Raw genomic sequence first — 20,788 nt, 5'->3', positions numbered from 1 at the left:
AGGTACTGCAGGTATGTAATCTCATTTTTTTCTCACGTAGGAAGTGGATGTTATTAAACAGATGAGAACATTGAGGCACAATGATTGACCCAAGATAGTAGCAGATTAATGAGTGCCAGGATTTAAATTGACAGTGTGACCCCAGGGCCTTGTTTGCAACCACTGCATTAAAGCACTTTACTCCAGTTGTGTGTTTTATTTCAGAACATACTAAAGAATTAAAAAGGAGATTTTTTCTAGATACGAACACAAAAGTAAACATAGATTCTATATTTCCAGTAATGTCATACATTCATAATAGACAACAACTCCCTGAGAAGGACTCTTATTTTACTTCTGAATTCCAAGATTCTAGTCATACAATACCTGAGAGTAGTTACCAAGCATCCATTGTGAATCTTCTGTTAGGTTCCAAATGACGTGTGGGTTTCCAGAGGAAAAAAAAAAGTATCTTTCACATTTCTCGGTAGATTTCCTTCTGGAAGGTTAGCTGTTAGTCACATAATTAAAGGGCACTTTCCTAGAAGAGTCACCAGTCATAAAACCAAACATTCCTGAAAGAATTATGACAAACTAATTTTGAAACTTTATGTTCTGAATTATTGATAGTCTCATACAAAGTGAGTCCTTCAAAGAAGGTGTGAGTCTGGACCACAACCTGCTGCAACAATATACAAAGCCTTGCATAGTAAAGTTTACCATTTAACTTTAATTTTTCAAAATCTGTGTCATTTAATGGCTACTGACATTTCTCTTCATTTTTATGCTAATTAGTGTTTCTAATAAGTATGAATTCAAGAAGGAAATAATTTTTCCATTATCAAAAAACTAGAAAACAAGAAAGCTTTCTATTTAGTTGCCCCTCATCTACCGCCTTCCATTTTCTTTTGTTTAGGGATTCTGTTGGAATTTCAAAACCAGTTGTGTGATATCGTTAGAGTGGTCATGCCACGGTGTGCCTAAAATAGTCCTAGTTTGTGTCTCTTTTTCTATTATAATTACTGAGAGCATAACTTTTCATTATTATGAATGTTCCTTGTTGAATGATCAGTTATATGTTCACCGTCCATGTGATTCTATTGCAATAGAAAATTGATAACCAGGTAATAATCTCATTTCTTTACTCATGGGGCAAAGGCTTATCTGACTATAAATGACCTAAATATGTGTTTCAAATTTGAGCTTTGTTTTAATGGTTGGAACTGAACAAAATTAACTGGTAAAGCAAATGAAAAACATCAATATAAAGCAAATGAACTTAGGCTAAAATTTTGTAGGACTTGGCATTGCACAAATGTACAAAACATGAAACCATCTTTTCTCAAGTTATAGGAAACAGTTACATTTTACAATGATAAGAATGATTTATTAAAAATTACAACCAGGGCACCGAGGAGGGGTGGCTCAGTCAATTGAGTGTCCAACTCTTGATTTTGGCTCAGGTCATGATCTCAGGGTCATGAGATCAAGCTCAGTGTTGGGCTCTGCACTGAGCATGGAACTTGCTTGGGATTCTCTTCTGCCCCTCTCTCTGCCCCTCTGCAACTCATGTTCTCTCTCTCAAAATAAATACACATTTAAAAAATAAAAAATAAAAACTACAACCTAGTAACTTTCTTCAATACCTAATTCAGACAAAGTGGAAATTAATCCTTATCTATAGAGGATTATAGACAGAAAAATTGGGATTTTGAGTTTGTGAGAAATCTCATGATAGATACACAAGTTCACTAAGAGATGGCTTGTTTAATGATGCAGATTAGACACTTCTAAAAGCTTGATTGTCTCCTTTTGATGACAAGTCTTATTATTATCAAACATTTCTAAAAAGTATGTTCCCAGTCTCAACTGTTCATAGGTACTCTGGAGATCCTGTTCAAATCTCTATTTTTGGACTATCAAAAATATTAAAATTATTTTCTTTTTGTGTGTTGAGTACCCACCATAGTACTAGGCCTGGGATTTTGTCTTCCTCAACACTTAAAAAAAAATTTTTTTTTTAAATTATTTTGAGAAAGAGAGAGAGAGAGAACAAGCAGGGGCAGGGGAGGGGCAGAGAGAGAGGGAAAGGGAGGATCTCAGTCAGGCTCCATGATCTCAGAACACAGCCCAAGGTGGGGCTTTATCTCACAAACCATGAGATCATGAGCTGAGCCAAAATTAAGAGTTGGACGCTTAACCAACTGAGCCACCTAGGAGTCCCTTATCTTGCTCAACTTTTATATCCACAGTACCTTGTCCAGTTCCTTCATCTCTGTTAATAAATAAGTGAACAAAAAATAAATAAACAAATGAAGATACAGTAGTTTTTTATAAATTACAGTAGATTTTTATATAGTGTAATTCTAAGGGGCAAAATAAGTCAATCATTCTGGATATGCTATCTAGAAAAGACAAAAACAAGGCACTATAATGCAGTTAAAGATGTTTGCATGAATCAGTGTAGAGGCATAGCCCATTTTATTGCATTTCACCTTACTGTATGTTGAAGATATTGCATTTTTTTTTTACATATTGAAGGTGTGTGGCACCTCTGACTTGAGCAAGTCTATCAGCGCCATTTTTCAAACAGCATTTGCTCACTTCATGTCTCTGTGTCACATTTTGGTAATTCTTGCAATATGTCAAACTTTTTCATTATTATTATATTTAATTGGTGCAATTTAGAGATAAAGCTTAAACAGATGAAGAGTTGCTTCTTATGGATGAGCAAAGAAAGTGGTTTCTTGAGACGGGATCTACTCATGGGGAAGATACTAAGACGATTGTTGAAATGAAAACAAAGGATTTAGAATATTAATAAACTTAGCTGGTGAAACAGCAGCAGGGTTTGAGAATATTGATTCCAATTTTGAAAGAAGTTCTACTGTGGATAAAATGCTATCAAACAGCACTACACACTACAGAAAACTCACGTATGAAAGCAAGAGTCAATCGAAGTGGCAAATGTCATTGTTTTCTTATTTTGAGAAACTGCTACAGCCACTCAAACCTTTGGCAATCACCACCTTAATACGTCAGCAACCATCACTATCCAGGTAAGACCCTCCCCCAGTGAAGGGATGATGATTCACTGAAAGGTCAGGTGATGGTTAGTATTTTTTAGCAGTTAAGTATTTTTTTTTTTTAAATTAAGGTATGTACATTGGTTTTTAGACATAATCCTATTACACACTTAAAAGACCACAACTTCTATATATACTGTAAAATCAAAAATTCATTTGATTCACTTTTTTACAATACTCAGTTAATTGGGGTGGTTTGGAATCCAACCTATAATATCTCCAAGGTGTGCCTGTGAATAGAAAACACTAGTAAGCTGTTAAAATTGATATGATGTAGTCAGCAAGAAAGATACTATGTAGAGAGGTTCAATATGGAAAACCAATCTCTCTGATTCCCATTGTAGAAAGCCTGACCCACTCTGGAATTTCTTTTTAATACAGAATAATGTTCCTGTCACATGATTGTGAATAAGATGTAAATATCATTATAGTATTTAAAAAATTTTTAAATATATGGTACGTTTTTTCCTTATAAAAATGCAGTTATAATTAACAGTATTTTTAAAAAACCTTCTCTATGTATGGAAATTTTCTTCAACATATAATATTTCTTTCTAAAATGTGTGATGCAAGTTCATTCTAGGAGTAAAATTGGGGATTGGAGAGTGGGACTTTGTTTTTTTTTTTTAGTTTTATTTACTTTAAAAGATGGAAAATCAGAGGTATGATTTATTTTTTGCAACATTTAAAAATTTAATTCTTCAATAATTATTACTTTTAGTTAAACAATCTAGTAACTAAATTAATGTATGATATCACAACTAGAACTTCCAAAGCAAAGCAAATAAAAAATGATGTGATGAAGTTAACATGCCACCAAAATTTATAGGATAATTACATTTCCTTTTTGGAAAAAAAAATCAGAGCATATACAATGTAAGTTACCCCACAAAGTGAATAATTAAAATAACTAATGTATGACAAATTGAGTTTTAAAAGGTGAAGTAAATCATGAATTCTTACCATGACCTAGCATGTTAACAAAAGTTGAAAAATTTTGAAGACTCTAATTCATCCCGAGAATTTTCTTTATAGGCATTGGATTTTTCAAAAGATAAAAAGAGAATTTTACTTATATATTAGTCTTTCCAATTATTCACTTAACAGACAATTATGTTCCTATAATAACCATAAAGTTGGATATGTTTGTATTTTAATTTTGAGTAATGATATTCCATTTCCTCTATATTCTGTTATCAGAGCATGAATCACTCCTTTGTTGGAAGCTCTCCACAGAATTTCTTGGGAGAGAAATTGAACTGAAAATGAATTTCCTATTTGAGAGAATTCTTAGAATTTAAATAACCTATTGGTTGAACTGAAACCACAAAATTAGCATTTTACTAATCACTTGGTTTAAATAGCTGTGGAGCAAAGACATCTGCCATCACCTTGATCATCAATCCAGGTTGCTTCTTCTTCCCAGGCTTGAGTTCAAGGTATTGTGTCTACATATCACAAACTTACTATGATTTCACACTGTCTAATCTTTCTTTCTTTCATTTTCATTAAGATGCATTTGTAACTTTTCTATGTGTTTGCAAATATTGATACCTTCTTATGATTTAATGGTAGTTTAGAATGCATTTGCAAATTTTGACACCATTGATCTCAGAGATTTTGGTGAAAACTTACTATAGCTTTATAAAGATCAAATCATTTTTTTAAGACTTGGTAACTAAAATCTTGTATATTGAAAAAGTAGATACATAATTTCAATAGACACTTTTGATGACGCAGTTTGAATTATTTTGTCCAATAGCAAAGTTGCTATGCAAAATAATTTCTGATCTTTTTAATTACTATAACATTTCTGGTAGAATGTTTCACGACCATTTTTATTTCATGTCACGTGGCTAATAAAACTAATTATATAAAGAGTACATCAATGTTAGACACATAAATGACTACTTTTGTAAAGATGTTTAAATTTGGCTATTTGGAAGGATACAAATGGGTAAAGATAGTAAACTCATTTTGGGCTTATAAATATGCCTTCTTTACTAATGTGTTTAGATTCAACAGTTTGTTTTTAGATTCAACTGAAGCAGTATATATAAAAATGTCAGTATTAGTTTGTTGACTAAGGCATAACATGTATAACATGATTTTTAAAAATAATTTCCCCAGAAACCGTTTTTCTACTACATATAAATGTCAGTAGTTACAGATTCTTGCAGTTTGATGGAACTCTGGAAATCAAACATAACAAGACATCTGAATCTTATGAATCTGTCCAATCATCTTCATACAGTCATGTCATGGATAGATCAGTGTAGTCAAACATGAAGTGATAGCTAGATTTTTTTTAATAACTGATGGAGATTAATAATTTCTACAAATGCACTGATACCATTTTTCACAAAGATTCCAAAAGAACAGAATGCTCTAAAATAGACTTAAAGGAGAGATTTTCAAAAAAATTCAGATAAAATAAATTAGTTTATTACTCATTTAGCAAATCTGATGATCTAAGAGGAAAAGTTTGGGTTTTTTAAAAATTGTATGTAAATATTGATAATCCTTTATTCCTCAGACAAAACCATACACCATACCCAAAAATCAAATTTTTTCTTTTAGAATGTTAGTGGATGAAAATATTGGTCAGAAATTGATATTTCTTAAAATAAGCACAGAGCAAGATAACTAGAATCATAAACTAAATTTATGTTAAATAGCAAAATTAAAAATAATGTTAATTAAAATACCACTCCTCAAATGGACCTATTTTATCATAAATTTTCCTTTTTTGGAAAATCAAGGATTTCTTTTTCATGAAACAAATTTTATTATAAGACCTAACTCGTTTTTATTTTGTTCTCTTACCTAGGCCTTGACCACCATGAAGCTCCTCATCCTTACCTGTCTTGTGGCTATTGCTCTTGCCAGACCTGTGAGTACAGTAGAGAGTTTAGAAAGTTGCAGATTCTTGTCAGAAATGATCTTATATCTCATCAAACATGAAATATGGAGAATAATAATCTTAAAGCATGGGATGATCTCTAATTAGTAAAGTCTTGATATTAAAACTATGGTAATATTTCACAAGTCTTAAGTCCAAATCCAATGTTTGACTTGAAATATAAGCACTACTCAATAAAAAAAAAATTAATAAAAAGTAAAAACAAAAACAAAAAAATTAGTTATTGTACAACATAATAAATAGCATCAAATAATGTAATTAGGTTCTTTCCCTTGGTCCATTATAGAATTAGCTTATTTGTAGACATATAATAGGTGCTGTATTTCCTTATCAAATATAACATAAAGTCACATAGTCCAGTGTATTTTGCTTTTGGAAATGAAGTCAACCTTCATTTGAGATAGCAGTGGCAACAAATTTTTGCCCAAGGTATAGAAAAACAAGGCTGATTCTTCTGATTCAGAAATCAAGTTACTGTGGTCACTGTCGACCGTGAAACTAGATAATGTAAATTATTTTTCTTCTCAAAAGTAAAAAGAAATGCTATTCTGTTAGTTACGTGAGGCAAAATGTTATTTGGTTTTCTTTCTAATGAAGGAGGGAGGAATAAACAAGGATGACCTGGAGGGAAACTCACCAAGTAATGATTTGAGATATTTCGACATCACAACCATCAAATAAATATGGAAGCAAAAGTTTCTGAAGTGTTGGCACATTATTCTATTGATGAGACTCTTATTCTCTAAATCCTTATAAGGATAATGAGTAATCACCAGTAACTCAACTTCTTAACCAAGAGAATTTTGTTTATGCTACACTCTAAGCACCAACAGAAAGAAATCTCTGACTTTGAGTTACAAAAAAAGATCCAAGTCCCCAGGAATGTGTCATGGGAGTAGTTCTTATCTTGTCTTTACAAATGAAATGAATACAAGTTCCTCAGAAAACAGATTCTACATCTCTATTCCCAAGAAAACATCAGAAATGTTTATGCTATCATTTAATCAAACTTAGCCTTGTCTCCAGAGTCAAGGTTCAGATTGAGAAAATCTTTTGTGTAATTAAATTGATGATAAAAATAAAATCCAGACAAACAACATTTAATTAGGAAAGCATACATTTTACTCCACAAATTTGTAATGCTTTAAAATCACCTTTAGAACGATCATGTAATAGTAGTTTAGAAAACTAAATAACTTATTTATCATTCTGGATTAATTTAAACTAAGAATTTTTTTTAGTCTTTTTACATACTTTTCCCAATTTTCTGTCATATTCCAAAGAGAGAACATAATTAACCTATTTTGTTTTGATATTTGTTAATTAAATAGTTATAGTTACTTTTTCCCCCCATTTTGCTACCAGGGAAACGTGGTTTCAGATAAATTTAGCTATTAAAATAAAAGCCTTGCTTAAGTAGTAATGTTTAAATTCATAGTACATATTTATTGTGAAATTATTATTATTGTATTTTGATTACTTTTTCTTTTGTTTTGTTTACAATTCACTATTGTTTTTCACAGAAACATCCTCATAGACAGCCAGAACTCGTTCGAGTGAGTATTCTATTCTGTATTCCAAGAACTCCCTCTAATTATGTAATGTAAGTGATGATGTCTTGATAACACACAGACTCTAGACCTGTTCTCTTCTCTATAAAACAGTTTCACATTCACTGTGATATAATAAACTCAGTTGAAGTGCTGAGAAATTTTTATTTGTTTCCACAAACTTTCTTAGAGAGGAGGGCACATGAACTTACATAAATATTTATGGTTAATAAAAATCTTAATATTCAAGAGAAATAATTAAACGGAATATGTTAACATGATCTATTTTAATGTATTCCTGCTTCTTTCTCTTCTACTTGAACTCCAACATGTGATTTATAATTTGGTCTCATTTACACACTGGATCTTCAATTAGGTACTTGTACCTCACGTTTTTGCAAGAGTCATTACACCTCCACTCTGCCCACTAATTGAACTAATAATACCTTTTAATTTATTTTTTTATTCTTTGCAGAATGAACCAGAGAGCAGAGAGGTAAGGCTCTTTCTCTACCCCCAGCTCCCAACTTTTTCTGTTAGCTATGATGAATGATGAATGTCTTCCCTGCTCCACTTTTCATTTGCCTTCAAATGTATCCAAGTACTCAGCTACTTGGATTACTCTCTCAAATCTCTGTTTCGACTAAATCCTTATTCAATTCTTCCTTTGACATTTTGTTAAGCACAGACTTACTAAGTCTCTAAGCCTAGTAAAAAGAAACAACCAAATAGGGTGTCTCCTTTAGTTTTAAAAATTAGATTATAAAATTAAAACTAATTATCTTTTCTTCTACCTAAGAAATATGCTGGCTTACCAAATTAAAATTGAGAACTTTTGCTCAAATGGACAAACATGCTCCTTTTTTTGGTATGTTTTTCATTTTTTTTAATCATTCACACTTTAATTCTATAGGAGCTTCTCAAAGAAAGACAGGCTCTCAGGTTTGCTCTCGTAAGTGTTATCCATTTATTTTTCTTAAAAGACAAACACATTTTTCTGGGAAATGTATTTTAATTTTAGTTTATAAATGTTTTTTTCACTTAGCTTGACCAAATATTTCCTTCATTCAGTCACCCAGGCACCCACAAAGAATATTAAAGCCAGATGTTCAAATATTAAAAAGCTACATTAAATTTTAATTTGTGCCTATGCATTTGCCTCTTTGTAAAACACTTATGCTTTCCTTTGCATAACCTAGGTAGAATATACAATTTCCATACGTATTATGGATGGAACATTCTGTCTCTAAACAATACTCCTTTATGTATTGTATTTTCTATAATTTAGTGACTTAATTGTCAAATAAAACACAAATAGAAATTTGACTTCATGACCACTATTTAAAAAGTTGATAGGCAACCCAACTTTGCCTGAATGGTTTTTAACATGACTTTTCTTCTTTCTCTCTTCCTCCATCCCTCCTTCCCTCCCTCCCTTCCTTCCTTCTTTTCTTTTGTAGCTTACACCAAGAGAATTAAGACAGGTAAGGAGATCTCCACAAGATACACCATAAAGTTAACAAACGGACGCAAGTGTTGTGCTGTCCACTTCTTTATTGCCTCTTATGGAAATAGACACTAGGTTTATTGAACCAGACAGGTGAGATCAAGAGAATTCAGAACTATGACTGAAATAAGATAAAAGATAACAACAAAATATACTGGGACAACTTTTTTTTTTAATTTTTATTTATTTATTTTGAGAGGAGAGAGAGAGAGAGGGAAAGCGCACCCATGAGTGCAAATAGGGGCAAGGGGGAGAGAGAGAGGGAGAGAGAAAATCCCAAGCAGACCCCACACTGTCAGCACAGAGCCCGAGGCAGGGCTTGATCTCACCAAATGCAAGATCGTGACCTGAGCTGAAATCAAGAGGTGACTCATTTTTTACTATTTTAAGTGCATATTGCCATACAGCTTAAGCAAAGAAAGCTTAGCAAAAATAAACTGATGTTAAAAATGCCATATCAAGAAATATTAGTGCATTCATGAGAAACATATTTATTTTTTAATTTGCAGCAGCACAATGCAAGGTACACTTTCTTACAGATGTTCACTCACTTACATCCCTATTCACTAATGTTGTTTCTCTTTTCTTTTCTATCCCTAAGGAACACCTCAGTGAACTGAGCAGGGTAAGGAACACCAATGGTATTTAAATTATTTTAAAAGTTTGTCCTTTCAAAAATATATTTTACATGCTACCCTTTATTGATTTCAGCAAAGAGAACTTCTGAGAGAAACACAGAATGATGAACCCAAGGTACCAAAATTTTTCTTTAAATAGTGTGGCCAAAAAAAAAAAATGTATTCTTGCAGTGGGAAAATTATTTAAGTTTAGAAAAAAGAAGTTTTTCTATGGCATTTATAGTTTCTTAGAACTTTTCAGACATTCAAAAATGTGACTTCTGCTGAGAATTCTAAAGAATACTGATTTTATTGATGTTACTTTACACCTATGGGGAGATGAAACATTAGTATGAATGAATGGATGGATGAAGGAAGGAAGGAAGGGATGTGTGCTTGCATGGATGTGATTGTGGACTGGCCAATTGTTTGAACTTATCACCAAAGCTGAAGAAATGCTTCATTCAGGGTACTATATATAGCAATATATCTGCTCCAAGGATGTTTTACATAGTCACAGTTGATGATTTGCTTTATTTAAACATGATTTTTAAAATATGTGTTGTCTACTAGATTTTTAATAGATTTGGTATAAAGAGACCACACAGGTGCTCAAAATTTATGAGATAAATATATCTAACTATCCTTCATACCTGAATGATTATCTTTTCTTGGCAGAATACTAAGAATAAGTCAACTGACGTATGATCTTTTGTTTTAAAGCTGTTAAAGCTAATACAAGGAAAATGAAGAAGTAAAAACATTCCTTTTACATACCCACACAAAGTAAATAATTCTAAGTCAAAACAAAGAGATATTTCTAATTCAAGAAAAAAAGATATATCACATATTGGCCAGAATTAGCTGGATAATTACACCAGCACTCATATTTTCAGCTTAAATTTTATTGATAATGTCACTATATTGCTACGGAATATAGAGGGAGAAAATCCATTTTGCTTAAGTATGTATGTGTCATTGAGCCAATGGTTTGTGCACTTTTATTTACCACATGATCTTTAATCCAGTGCTGCTCTTTACCTTGAAAAAGCCAAATTAAAGAAAAAATAACTTATACTGGTTAAAGTAAAATGTAGAATTATTTACATTGGTTTATCACAACATATAAGAATCCAAAATAATTTTTATGAAACTCTGAAATGCAGATTAGGGAGGTAAATCCTTTGGTTAGCTCAGGCCAGGGTAGGCAGGCCTTTTTATTTTCCTTATAACTTGGCTATTGCCTCAATTTTCTATTATCTTTGCTGTCTATTTTTATTCAGCAATTGTTATTTTACATTTGAAACATAAAATTAATTCTTTTTTCTTTTCCTAAGGGACATGTTATGGAAGGCCCTGAGGTAAGACATCCTACACTTTTATATCACACGTGGTACACACTATATGCTTTGTTTCATGCAAAACTATCTTCTCAAAGTGAGCAAGGTTAAACTTCTCAAGTCCAAGAATGTACAATGTCGTGCCAGATAAAGTTAAAATTGGAAGAGGGAATATGTCATTTATATGATGATCAGTGAAAACATTGCTTATTTATTAAAATAAAGAGTAAAAAGCAAAATGTGCATGACTGTTAACAAATGGAACATGAGGCTCCAACAAAAGTCTTACCTCTGCCATCTTGGGGTATGAGCTTTCTCAATGTTGAGGGCAGTCCTTGGGCAGAAAGAATTAATTGCAGCAATCACCGGGGATCACCGGGGATTGGCTCTGCTACCCAATCTAAAAATGTGGGAAAAACATGTAAGTCCCTAATATATAGTTAATCAACTTTCTGAAGAGATGAATAGTCTTTTGAATATTAGAATCAGTCTTTTAAAATTTGCACTTCGATACAAAAGTTATATCCATATATAAATATAAACATACATGCCTTAAAAGGAAACTACATATTTCAAAGGGTAGATGTTTTAAAAGCTAATATAATTTTAGGTCCATGCTGAAATTGGTTGTTGCATTTTTTTTATTTAAATTTTTTTTTTTTTAAACATTTGTTCATTTATGAGAGACAGAGAGCACAAGCAGGGTAGGGGCAGAGAGAGAGAGGGAGACACAGAATTGAAGCAGGCTCCAGGCTCTGAGCTGTCAGCACAGAGCCCATCATGGGGCATGAACTCACAAGCTGTGAGATCATGACCTGAGCCGAAGTCAGACACCCAACCGACTGAGCCACCCATGTGCCCCAATTGGTCGTTGTATTTTAGTGTTTCCAGTTTATTCACTTCAAAATAGCCCCAAAGGTGCACGAGAATAAATGCTTAACTCTGGGTAGGTCAGCTCAATGGGGCTTTTTCTTCAAATTTCATATTTATTACACGCAAAAAATATCCATATACATTTTGCATTCTACTCAATCATATACCTGTGTTTGTTTTACTAAAAAATGTTTTTTTAAGTTATTGGGTAAGTTATTATCCTCTTCTCTCCATATATTTTAAATAAAATTGACACTTCAGAAAATACATTATATTGGCCCTGAAGCTTTTCATATCACTCATTTCAAATCTGAAACCAGGAGTCAGCAACCCAAGAGGAAAGTATAGACCTAGTTTCCTTACAACTCTAAAAATACCAGGGTCAATGACACTGGTTTCCTTTCTCTTAGCAAAGGGAAACTAGCACCAGTTCATCAAGCGAGGTAAGTGATTTTGATGTTAATTCAATATCCCAATTAGTTAGAAAACATTTATGAAAGCTTGTTGAACCATGAAGGTTACATATTTCATAAGGTCTCATTGTACAAGGTGCCATATATGTAACTCTATTTCAATTTTAAGATGTGAATATCACCCCAACAGATGTAAGAAAACAACTCTTTGTCAGAGACAAAATGACAAGATTGTTGTTGGCAAACAATGGTATCTGGCTATCTGTGGTGCCCAAACATTTTTTCCCTAGTTATTTTGCCCTTCCCAGATTTCATATTTATTGAAATCTACCCATATTAGTAGAACTCAATCTTGTCATTAAAAATTACAATGGTGGCTATGTTTCTAAATCAATTATGTTAACATGTCATATTCTGTGTAGAAATCAACCCATTCGGGGTTAATTAATTACACATTCTTTGCCCCTTGTTAACCTAAAGAAAGAAAAAATAGCAGGCATAGAAGGTGATGAAGTCTTTCCCTTAACTTTGGGAGACCTTCATCCAAATTACAAAATAAGACCAACCCAAGTTTCTGTGAATTCACTAAAGGTGAATATTTTATATCCACCTTCAACATTCTGAATAATCTCCCTGCTGAAAGCAGTGAGAAGAAAGGGAATCTTGAATACAGTATATACCTCAAATTATTCACCTTGTCTCAGTTATGCAAAAATTTGTTGTTAAAATCAGTTAACCACAGTTATTTAGTAATAGTGTTTGGTTAATTAGCATTCTTACCTTAAATGTAAATTAATGTCATAAAATTAAAAGTGTGCTTGTTTCTATTTTTTTGAAGGAAGTTGTTCCCAATAACACTCAGGTAAGAGTTATTCATCAAATTTAAAATATAGAAATATTACCCAATATATGCTACAATATGCATATACATATATGTGTATGTATACACACACACACACATATATGTTTGTTATTGTTTTTGTTTTTTAGCAGAAGCACATTTCAAAGGAAGATATACTCTCTCAACGCTATCTGGTAAAATTTCATTATGAGCTTATCAAAGGCAAATGTACCAAGAAATGAGTAAGAATGTTATATTGATAAATTGTTCTCTTTCTCATTATCTGCTAAAATGTAATCCATAGTAAGTAGTCTAATGGATTCTAGATAATGACTGCTTCCTCTCTGAAAATAAAATTAATGAGTTTTTTAATTCCAGGTTTTTAATACATGCTTTAAGTTGAATATTTGTACTGTATAGTCTGCTTTGGATATGAATAGCCTAGTATTAAAATGACAGTCCATAGATTTGGCCAGACTTAAGTTTGCCCCTAAGCTTTGCCTTTTACCAGCATGTGATGTTAGTTTATTTATCTGCTATAAGTCTATAATCTAATTTCTAAAATGACAATGATAATAAATATTAAATGATATAAAAGCAGCTAATATAATCCATAGTTCAAAGTAAATGATCACTAAATGTGGCTAATGTCAGAAGCATCATCATTTTTTCCCCCACTTCATCTAATATTTTGATTTCATTTGACCAAGTTTAAAAGCTTTGGTCAGAAAGCAGAAGTCATTTTTAATTTTCTTAGTATTCTGACACAAGATATTATATAAGTAAAATTGCCTGAATACTCATATCTGATTGTATTTTAATTTATTTTAACTTAAAAATAACTTAAGAGGCACTTGGGTGTCTCAGTCAGTTAAGTACCTGACTTTTGATATCAGCTTAGGTCACGATCCCAGGTCGTGGGATCTCAAAAATAATTAATTAATTAATTAATTAAATTAAAAATTAAAAAAATAAAAATAAGTTAAGAAAGCAGTTTTCTAATATTTTAAAAAGAAATAATTCAATTAGTCCAAATTGTTGTAGAAATAACACTAAAGTAAGATTAATAGTTCCTCATTCTTTACTTCTAGAAAAAGCATTTTAGGATTCTAGCTTCATTACTTAAGAATGATGGGGTTGGACTGAATGGTATCCAAGCAACTGAGAATATTTTTTCTTTTGAATAGGAACAGCTTCATAGACTGAGCAAATACAACCAACTGCAACTGGTAATAGTTTATTTATTATAATACAAAATTGTATTCTGCAGAATTAAAATACATTAAATTTTATGTTGGGTACACTTCTAAAGATGTATTCAATTTTTTTCTCAGGAAACTATTCTAGCCTTGGTAGTTAACAATAATTGGAAAATTATTCATATGACTGCCTATATATTTACTATCAAAGCCATTTCTTTCTATTTATGCCCATACTAATGCTGTCTATTTATTCATAATTACTAACCAAGGAGAAATTTACTTTGAGTAAATTCTACATCAAATCCTCTTATAGTCTCTGATGATGCATTATATTTAGGACTTTATCATGTATTTATTTTCCCAAATTCAGTGCTGTATGGAGAGTCCAGAAACATTCCTATTCCTGCTCATGAAAGCACAGATATGCCAAATAAACTTCCCATTTAAGGAAACAGTATAGACTCTGTAGGAGGAATCAGGAGTCCTAAACATTCAAATTGTTTTTGTCAAATCTCTCTAAGAATTGTCAAGTTGTACTCACTGTCCCTGGACCTGTTTCCTTATGTGTGAAATGGAAACATTCTTCCTGGTGTTATTTTGAATATCGGATTATCAATCTCCTACTCAGCGAGCCCTAAATCTGGCTTGTAGCAAGTCCAATTTCCTGCTCTGACCCTTCAGACTCTATAAAATTTGCTTTGTTCATGAGACTTCTAACAACATTATGAAGGTCTCTTATCAAGATGTACATTTCAACCATAATGCCATAAATTGCTTTTATGCTAAAACATATCAATAGATCAAAAATATACCCATCAGCACAAACTTCTTAACACTATTTAGTTTTGATCCTTTTGATTTTTATAAAGTCATTCGCTTGGGAGGAAAAAAAAAAAACCTTTACTTTTAGTTGCAACAAATCAACTTAATTAAGACTTTAGGGAAAAGGCCCTGTCGTAATTTAGTAAAATTATATTTTTCGTTTTCTTCTGTTATCGGTGTAGGAAGAGGATAGCCAATAATGAATTTGATTTGGGCCCAATTGTTACTCTTATTTGGTGTCTAAGTTGCTTATGTTTAAAATAAAGTCCAAATAAATTTAAATATATCACTAACCACCCCCCCCCCGGAATTCACCATTACTGATCTGAGAAATTACAGGAATAATATGTTTTATTATTTTAGGTATATGACTAAGCTGTTACCTCCACAAATATTATTACTATATTGGTCTTGCTCATAATGTTCATTGTATTTCATAATGTCCATTGTGTCCTCAGTGGCTAGCATAGTTATCCCTGAATGAGTGAAAGTACCTAATAAATGTTTGTTATTCATAAATTAATAAAGTCAATATACTAAAACAAAATATTTTCTCTTTCCTAGGAAGCTCTCCGTGACCAGGTAAGATTATTTATTAAATCTAGAATATATTAATATTTTTAAAAGTTTATTTATTTTGAGAGAGACAATACACTTGCTTATTTGCACTTGCAAGCTGGGAAGGGGCAAAGAGAGAGGGAAGAGAGAATCTCAAGCAGGCTTTGAGCTCTGTGCTGAGCCCTACACAGGGCTCAATCTCATGACTGTGAGATCATGACTTGAGCCAAAATCGAGGTGGATACTTAACTAACTGAGCCACCCATGCACCATTTGAATATTATGTTTCTAAAGTTACAAATTAAAAAGTGTTTTTATACTTTTTCATAATTCTGGCATATAATGCAGTTTATCCTAAATTTCATGGATGATGATATATTCTTGGTACATTGAAAAATGAACGTGTTGTACCAGAAGATGTCTAAGTAATTTAGAATGTACTATATTTCCTTTTATACAGCAACAACTGCGCAGAGTGACTGAAAACAACCACATCCAATTGGTAATATTTTGATTAATAAATTACAGAGTAATGATATACTGTGAAGTTTAAATATGTGTGCTTTTAAATAGCCTCACACTTTGAAGGGGTTGTTTTCTTCTTCAGAAGTTATTTCTCACTCCCAACTTCTGGGACAATTTGTATTAATTGACAGGGGAGATTAGCACTACTTGTCAGTAGTCTTTGGAAAAGGAGCTGCTTTCTGCTTTTTGTCTCAGCTGATGTGGGCATTGTATTTATAATCATAAGCACTATGAAGTGTTAATCTCCATGGTTACATTAATTTCTCTTTTAACATATTTCTTAATTTTATATTTTTATGCCCATAGTCCGATTCTAAAATTCAATTTATATTTAGGAATCTCAAACTCTCAAACTAGTTGACACACTTTTCTTTTGAATAAACCATCTGGAGAGATACTGAATGTCTCTGTAAAAATACTCTCTGATCCTGTTTTCTCATCTGTGAAATGAAGTTGTTAGTAATACAGAGCAAATACCAACCTTTCCCCTGCCCTAAATTCCATTGTTCCACAGTTTTCCTAGGGATTCTGATTTCATTTTTAAGGCAATAACCAGATACTATGAACTATGTGCTGCCATAACAATTCTGATTCTTGTGAACAATAAGGTCAGTTCCATATCAGTCACGAAGCCCCCCAGTCACTACTTGCCATTTAGCGATTCTTAATAACGATCGTTGAGGATGTTCCATATGTCTTAGAAGAAATTGCCTCTAAGAAATACAATGGACAAAATTAGTGTCAGTTCCCAACTCTCTTACATGAAAAGTATTTCAAACAGGTTGCTTCTTCCACCTTTGAAGTTTTATTCAGAATCTGTAATTCATATTCTCTTTTTCTTTCAAAGATCTCACCGAGTAATTATCTCTTGTGTTGCTAACAGCCATGTCTGAAATGATTGGAATGATTCATTTTCAGAGATTCAAAACAGCAATTGTTCATACATTATTGTTTCTCAATGGTCTTTCCTTCTAGCCTTTCCAACAATTCTACCAACTTGATGCTTATCCCTATGCTGTGTGGTATTACCCTCCACAAGTCATGCAGTATATTGCTTACACACCATTCTATGACGTCACTAAACTTACGGCCCCTGAGAACACTGAAAACGTTGGTGTTGTGCCAGAGTGGTAGGTAAGTTCATTTACCTAAATATTGATGTTCTACCAAAGGAAATAAAAGAAATTCACTTACAGAACCTACCATAGAAACAGTTTTAGAATATTCATGGCAAATCAGTGTTTAGTGACTCATGTGAGAGTTTTCTGAAATGGAAAACTGACAATACTTTCAGGTATCTATGGCTAACAGTCCAACAGTCAGGAACATTTGGAGCAGCGTTATCTATTCTATAAGTGAAATTCATTCTTGATAAGGGTAGAAAAAAACTTTTCTCCAAATTAAAACTATAAAGGGTTCTGATATAGAACTCAGTTTTTTTCTTTTTGCACTTTTACTAATCTTCAAATGCCTTCCTTTGGGTTATACCCATAATACACATAACAATAGAGCACAGATTTTGGTATCCAATAGTTCTAAATTCAAATTCTGACTTTTGGTTACTTGAAATAAGTATAACAATGCTTATTTTAATAACTCTGAATGTGATTAAATATAATCATCTTTGCAAAGTATAGTGCTGGGAAAATAGACACAGCAAATAAGTAGTGGTCATTTTGGGGGCAGGGCTAAGAAAATTTTATTGCTGACTACCTTGATCACATAATTTTAACAATTTTTATTCTTCCAGAAAAATTAAAAATTCTCAGAAACTCCACAATTATGGTACTTGGTAAGTTTGCAAATTACTTGTCTAACCATTAATCCTATTTTCATTTGAAGACAAGGTAAAAAGATATGATTGTAGGCTGTAAGTTTTTTTTTTTTTTCTGCTGAAGTCTAGTTCCTTCAGAACACATTAGCACTTAAAGAATTAAATTGGCTTAGTAATGTGCAAATTTTTGTTTCCTGCTCATACTGTATTTAAACGGCAACTTAAAAAGTTACCTAACTTTAACTAATATAATTTACAATATTGGAAATCCTATACAAGTATAGGAGTTTGTATGTTACTAACGTTCTATGAAGATGTGACATTGAGACTCACTCAGGTGAACCCAACAGTTGTATCCTGTTCCTTGTGCTCACTACAGAAGAAATCCTTAGCAAGTCACCTAGTGAAACCAAATGATTGCTTGTCAATAGGCAAACAGACTGAAAAGTCAACAGATTTGTTTTAATTACCTTCTCCCACTTGATTGGAGCTTTTAAATGTGTGTGTGTATGTGTGTTTGTGCACTTCCCTTCACAATGGTGGCAACTTTCTTTCCAAAAGATCAAACTAAAGAAAATGATAAAACTCTGACCCACATGAAAACTTTTTCTTCCAGTTGCCTTGCCATATCTTTTATATTACTTCAAAAGAAAATACTATCTAGTAATAAATTATTTTCAAAACGTAAAAATCAGGAACAATGGATATATATGTCAGCCACAGGAAAGCACAAATAACATTGTAAACTTTATCTTAAAATGGAAAAAATGGAAATTAAAATGTGCATACCATAAAAGTGTGTCTTTAACTCAAAATATGTAGTATGGCTAACCACATATTTCCTTTTCTCTTTACAGATGTGACTGAAAATTCCATTCTCTAAATTTCGCCTCTATCGTGTAAAACCATCCTAGCCAAAGGATTCGACTGTTATTTTAGAACAGGACAATCCCAAATTGAAGGCAGTCTTTTCTTCTTGAGTTCTCTACTGTGCATTAGATAGAATATCATCATTTTCCTTAAGCTAAATTTTCCTAACAGTTTATTGTCTAAATTTCAGTTACATCATGCCGGTGTGAAGGCCACTGAATCAGAGGGTATTGAAGTCTTTACTAAGTTTCTGTGATGGAAATTTTGTTTAAAAAGTCTTTGAATTGCTTCTTCTGTAAGTGCCATCATTTCATGTAATTGTGTGCAGTGACTGAGATTTTTCTTTTTCTTTTCAATAAATTATACTTTTAAGGCACAGTCCATACTTTCTGTCATTATTTCATTCAGCAACATTTACATAATCCTTTTCAGAGTATGTATATAATATTTTGTTCTCACTAAATTTTTCTATGATACTTGCAATCACATTTTAATGAAAAAGGTTAAAATGTCACTTCTGATTCTGGCAAATTATAAACGAGGTCCAAAATCTTTCACTTGAAGTCAGTTGTTTGTAGAATATTTCCCATGAGGTGTGGCTGCAGAGAGGAACAGCAGTGTGGCATTTGTGTGTCAACTGGGTACTTGAACAACCTGGTGATGCAATTAATTTATGCCACCAGGACCTGTTTGTGCTCAACCCACCTGATTATAGCTGAGTTTATATGTAGGTAGATTAGACCATTTAAGAGGTCACCTTAGTACACACGGTCACCTAGTAGCCATGGTGGCCTGTTCAATATCCTTCAGAGCCCAATGAGGAGTTATTTCTTGAAATGACAATTGTTACTTGCTCTGATATCCTAAAAGCCCCAGGTGAGATTTACTTTTCAGGGTATATTCCAGGTTTACAGCCAACCCAACACGTCATGACCCTTTTGGAACTATTGTATCTATAAGATCCTAACATACAAGAGATAAGGCCTCTTGTGGCATGCCCTAAGCCATCAACTGTTCGGCATCCTACCAATAATATATATTTTATGTGCATAACACCCAAAGATGAATTTTTTGCCTTGAAAATGAAAAGAAAACCAGTTAGCATCGATTCTTCTGACTTCTCTGTGTGTTAAGAAGTACATGTGAAACATTTTGTTTTTATCTGGAGGTTTGCCAACCTACTCCAACTACTGAACCTGCAAGAAATTAGTGGAGAGTACAGGCCCTTGTGTTTTCATAAAATGTGTCTCCCAGCTTCTTTCGTCATGTTATTTCCCAAGGCTTCAAGGATGCTTGATATTTCTCATGTCATGAATCCTATGGAAATAAAGTCATCAATTTAATGAATGCCCAGTGAACCATGGAATAAGACAATCATGTTTCCTGCAAGCTAAATTGTAGTACAAAACTAGAGTAGACTTGTCCTTAAAATTGTCCTATGAGGTAGAAGCCTCTGTTCTATAAGATTAAAGCAAACTGTTGCTGGTATTGTTTTTCTTCTTTGGTTTTAAAGGCAAAATGAAGGGGAAAAATGTGAATATCAAGGATTTATGTGACACCATATTTAAAATACCACCTATAAGGAAGGTGGAGAGGATGGGAAAATGGGTGAAAGGGAGTGGGAGATACAGGCTTCCAGTTATGGAATGAATAAATCAAAGGGTGCAACACAGAGAATATAATAACTGATATTGTAATAGTGTTGTATGGTGACAGGAGGTAGCTATACTTGCGGTGAGCATAGCATAACATATAAAGTTGCCCAATCACTATGTTGTACACCTGAATAAAATACACTATGTTGTGTACTTCAATAAAAAATAATAATAATTTAAAAATGAATTGTCACCATCTTATTAAATTTGCTATAATCCATTGTTACTTTCCAAGAAGCTATTGAAAAGGCCA

At 32.5% G+C, this 20,788-nt stretch overlaps 1 protein-coding gene across 1 annotated transcript; it reads left to right on the top strand.

The window, feature by feature from the left end:
* Positions 1-8,437: 8,437 nt before the first annotated feature.
* On the top strand, positions 8,438-19,258 carry CSN1S1 (casein alpha s1). Its single transcript, XM_019463644.2, has 14 exons — positions 8,438-8,490; positions 8,999-9,022; positions 9,647-9,670; positions 9,757-9,798; positions 11,000-11,023; positions 12,286-12,318; positions 13,127-13,150; positions 13,279-13,323; positions 14,317-14,358; positions 15,718-15,735; positions 16,172-16,213; positions 17,212-17,370; positions 17,987-18,028; positions 18,868-19,258. Exons 5-12 carry the CDS (start codon positions 11,009-11,011, stop codon positions 17,368-17,370), a joined length of 378 nt encoding a protein of 125 aa, XP_019319189.1. The 5' UTR covers positions 8,438-8,490; positions 8,999-9,022; positions 9,647-9,670; positions 9,757-9,798; positions 11,000-11,008; the 3' UTR covers positions 17,987-18,028; positions 18,868-19,258.
* Positions 19,259-20,788: the final 1,530 nt, after the last annotated feature.

Source organism: Panthera pardus, unplaced genomic scaffold, assembly GCF_024362965.1.
Source record: "Panthera pardus isolate Hobbes unplaced genomic scaffold, ASM2436296v1 HiC_scaffold_13, whole genome shotgun sequence".
NCBI classification, from domain to species: domain Eukaryota; kingdom Metazoa; phylum Chordata; class Mammalia; order Carnivora; family Felidae; genus Panthera; species Panthera pardus.
The sequence above is the reverse complement of the archived record's forward strand: the minus strand, read 5'-3'. Positions and strand labels throughout refer to the sequence as shown.

Bases quoted from the DNA above. Each gene is read 5' to 3' on its own strand.
- CSN1S1 (XM_019463644.2), top strand. The intron at 13,324-14,316 runs GTAAAATTTCAT...TCTTTTGAATAG, and splicing joins TACTCTCTCAACGCTATCTG to GAACAGCTTCATAGACTGAG. The intron at 16,214-17,211 runs GTAATATTTTGA...CTTTCCTTCTAG, and splicing joins AAAACAACCACATCCAATTG to CCTTTCCAACAATTCTACCA.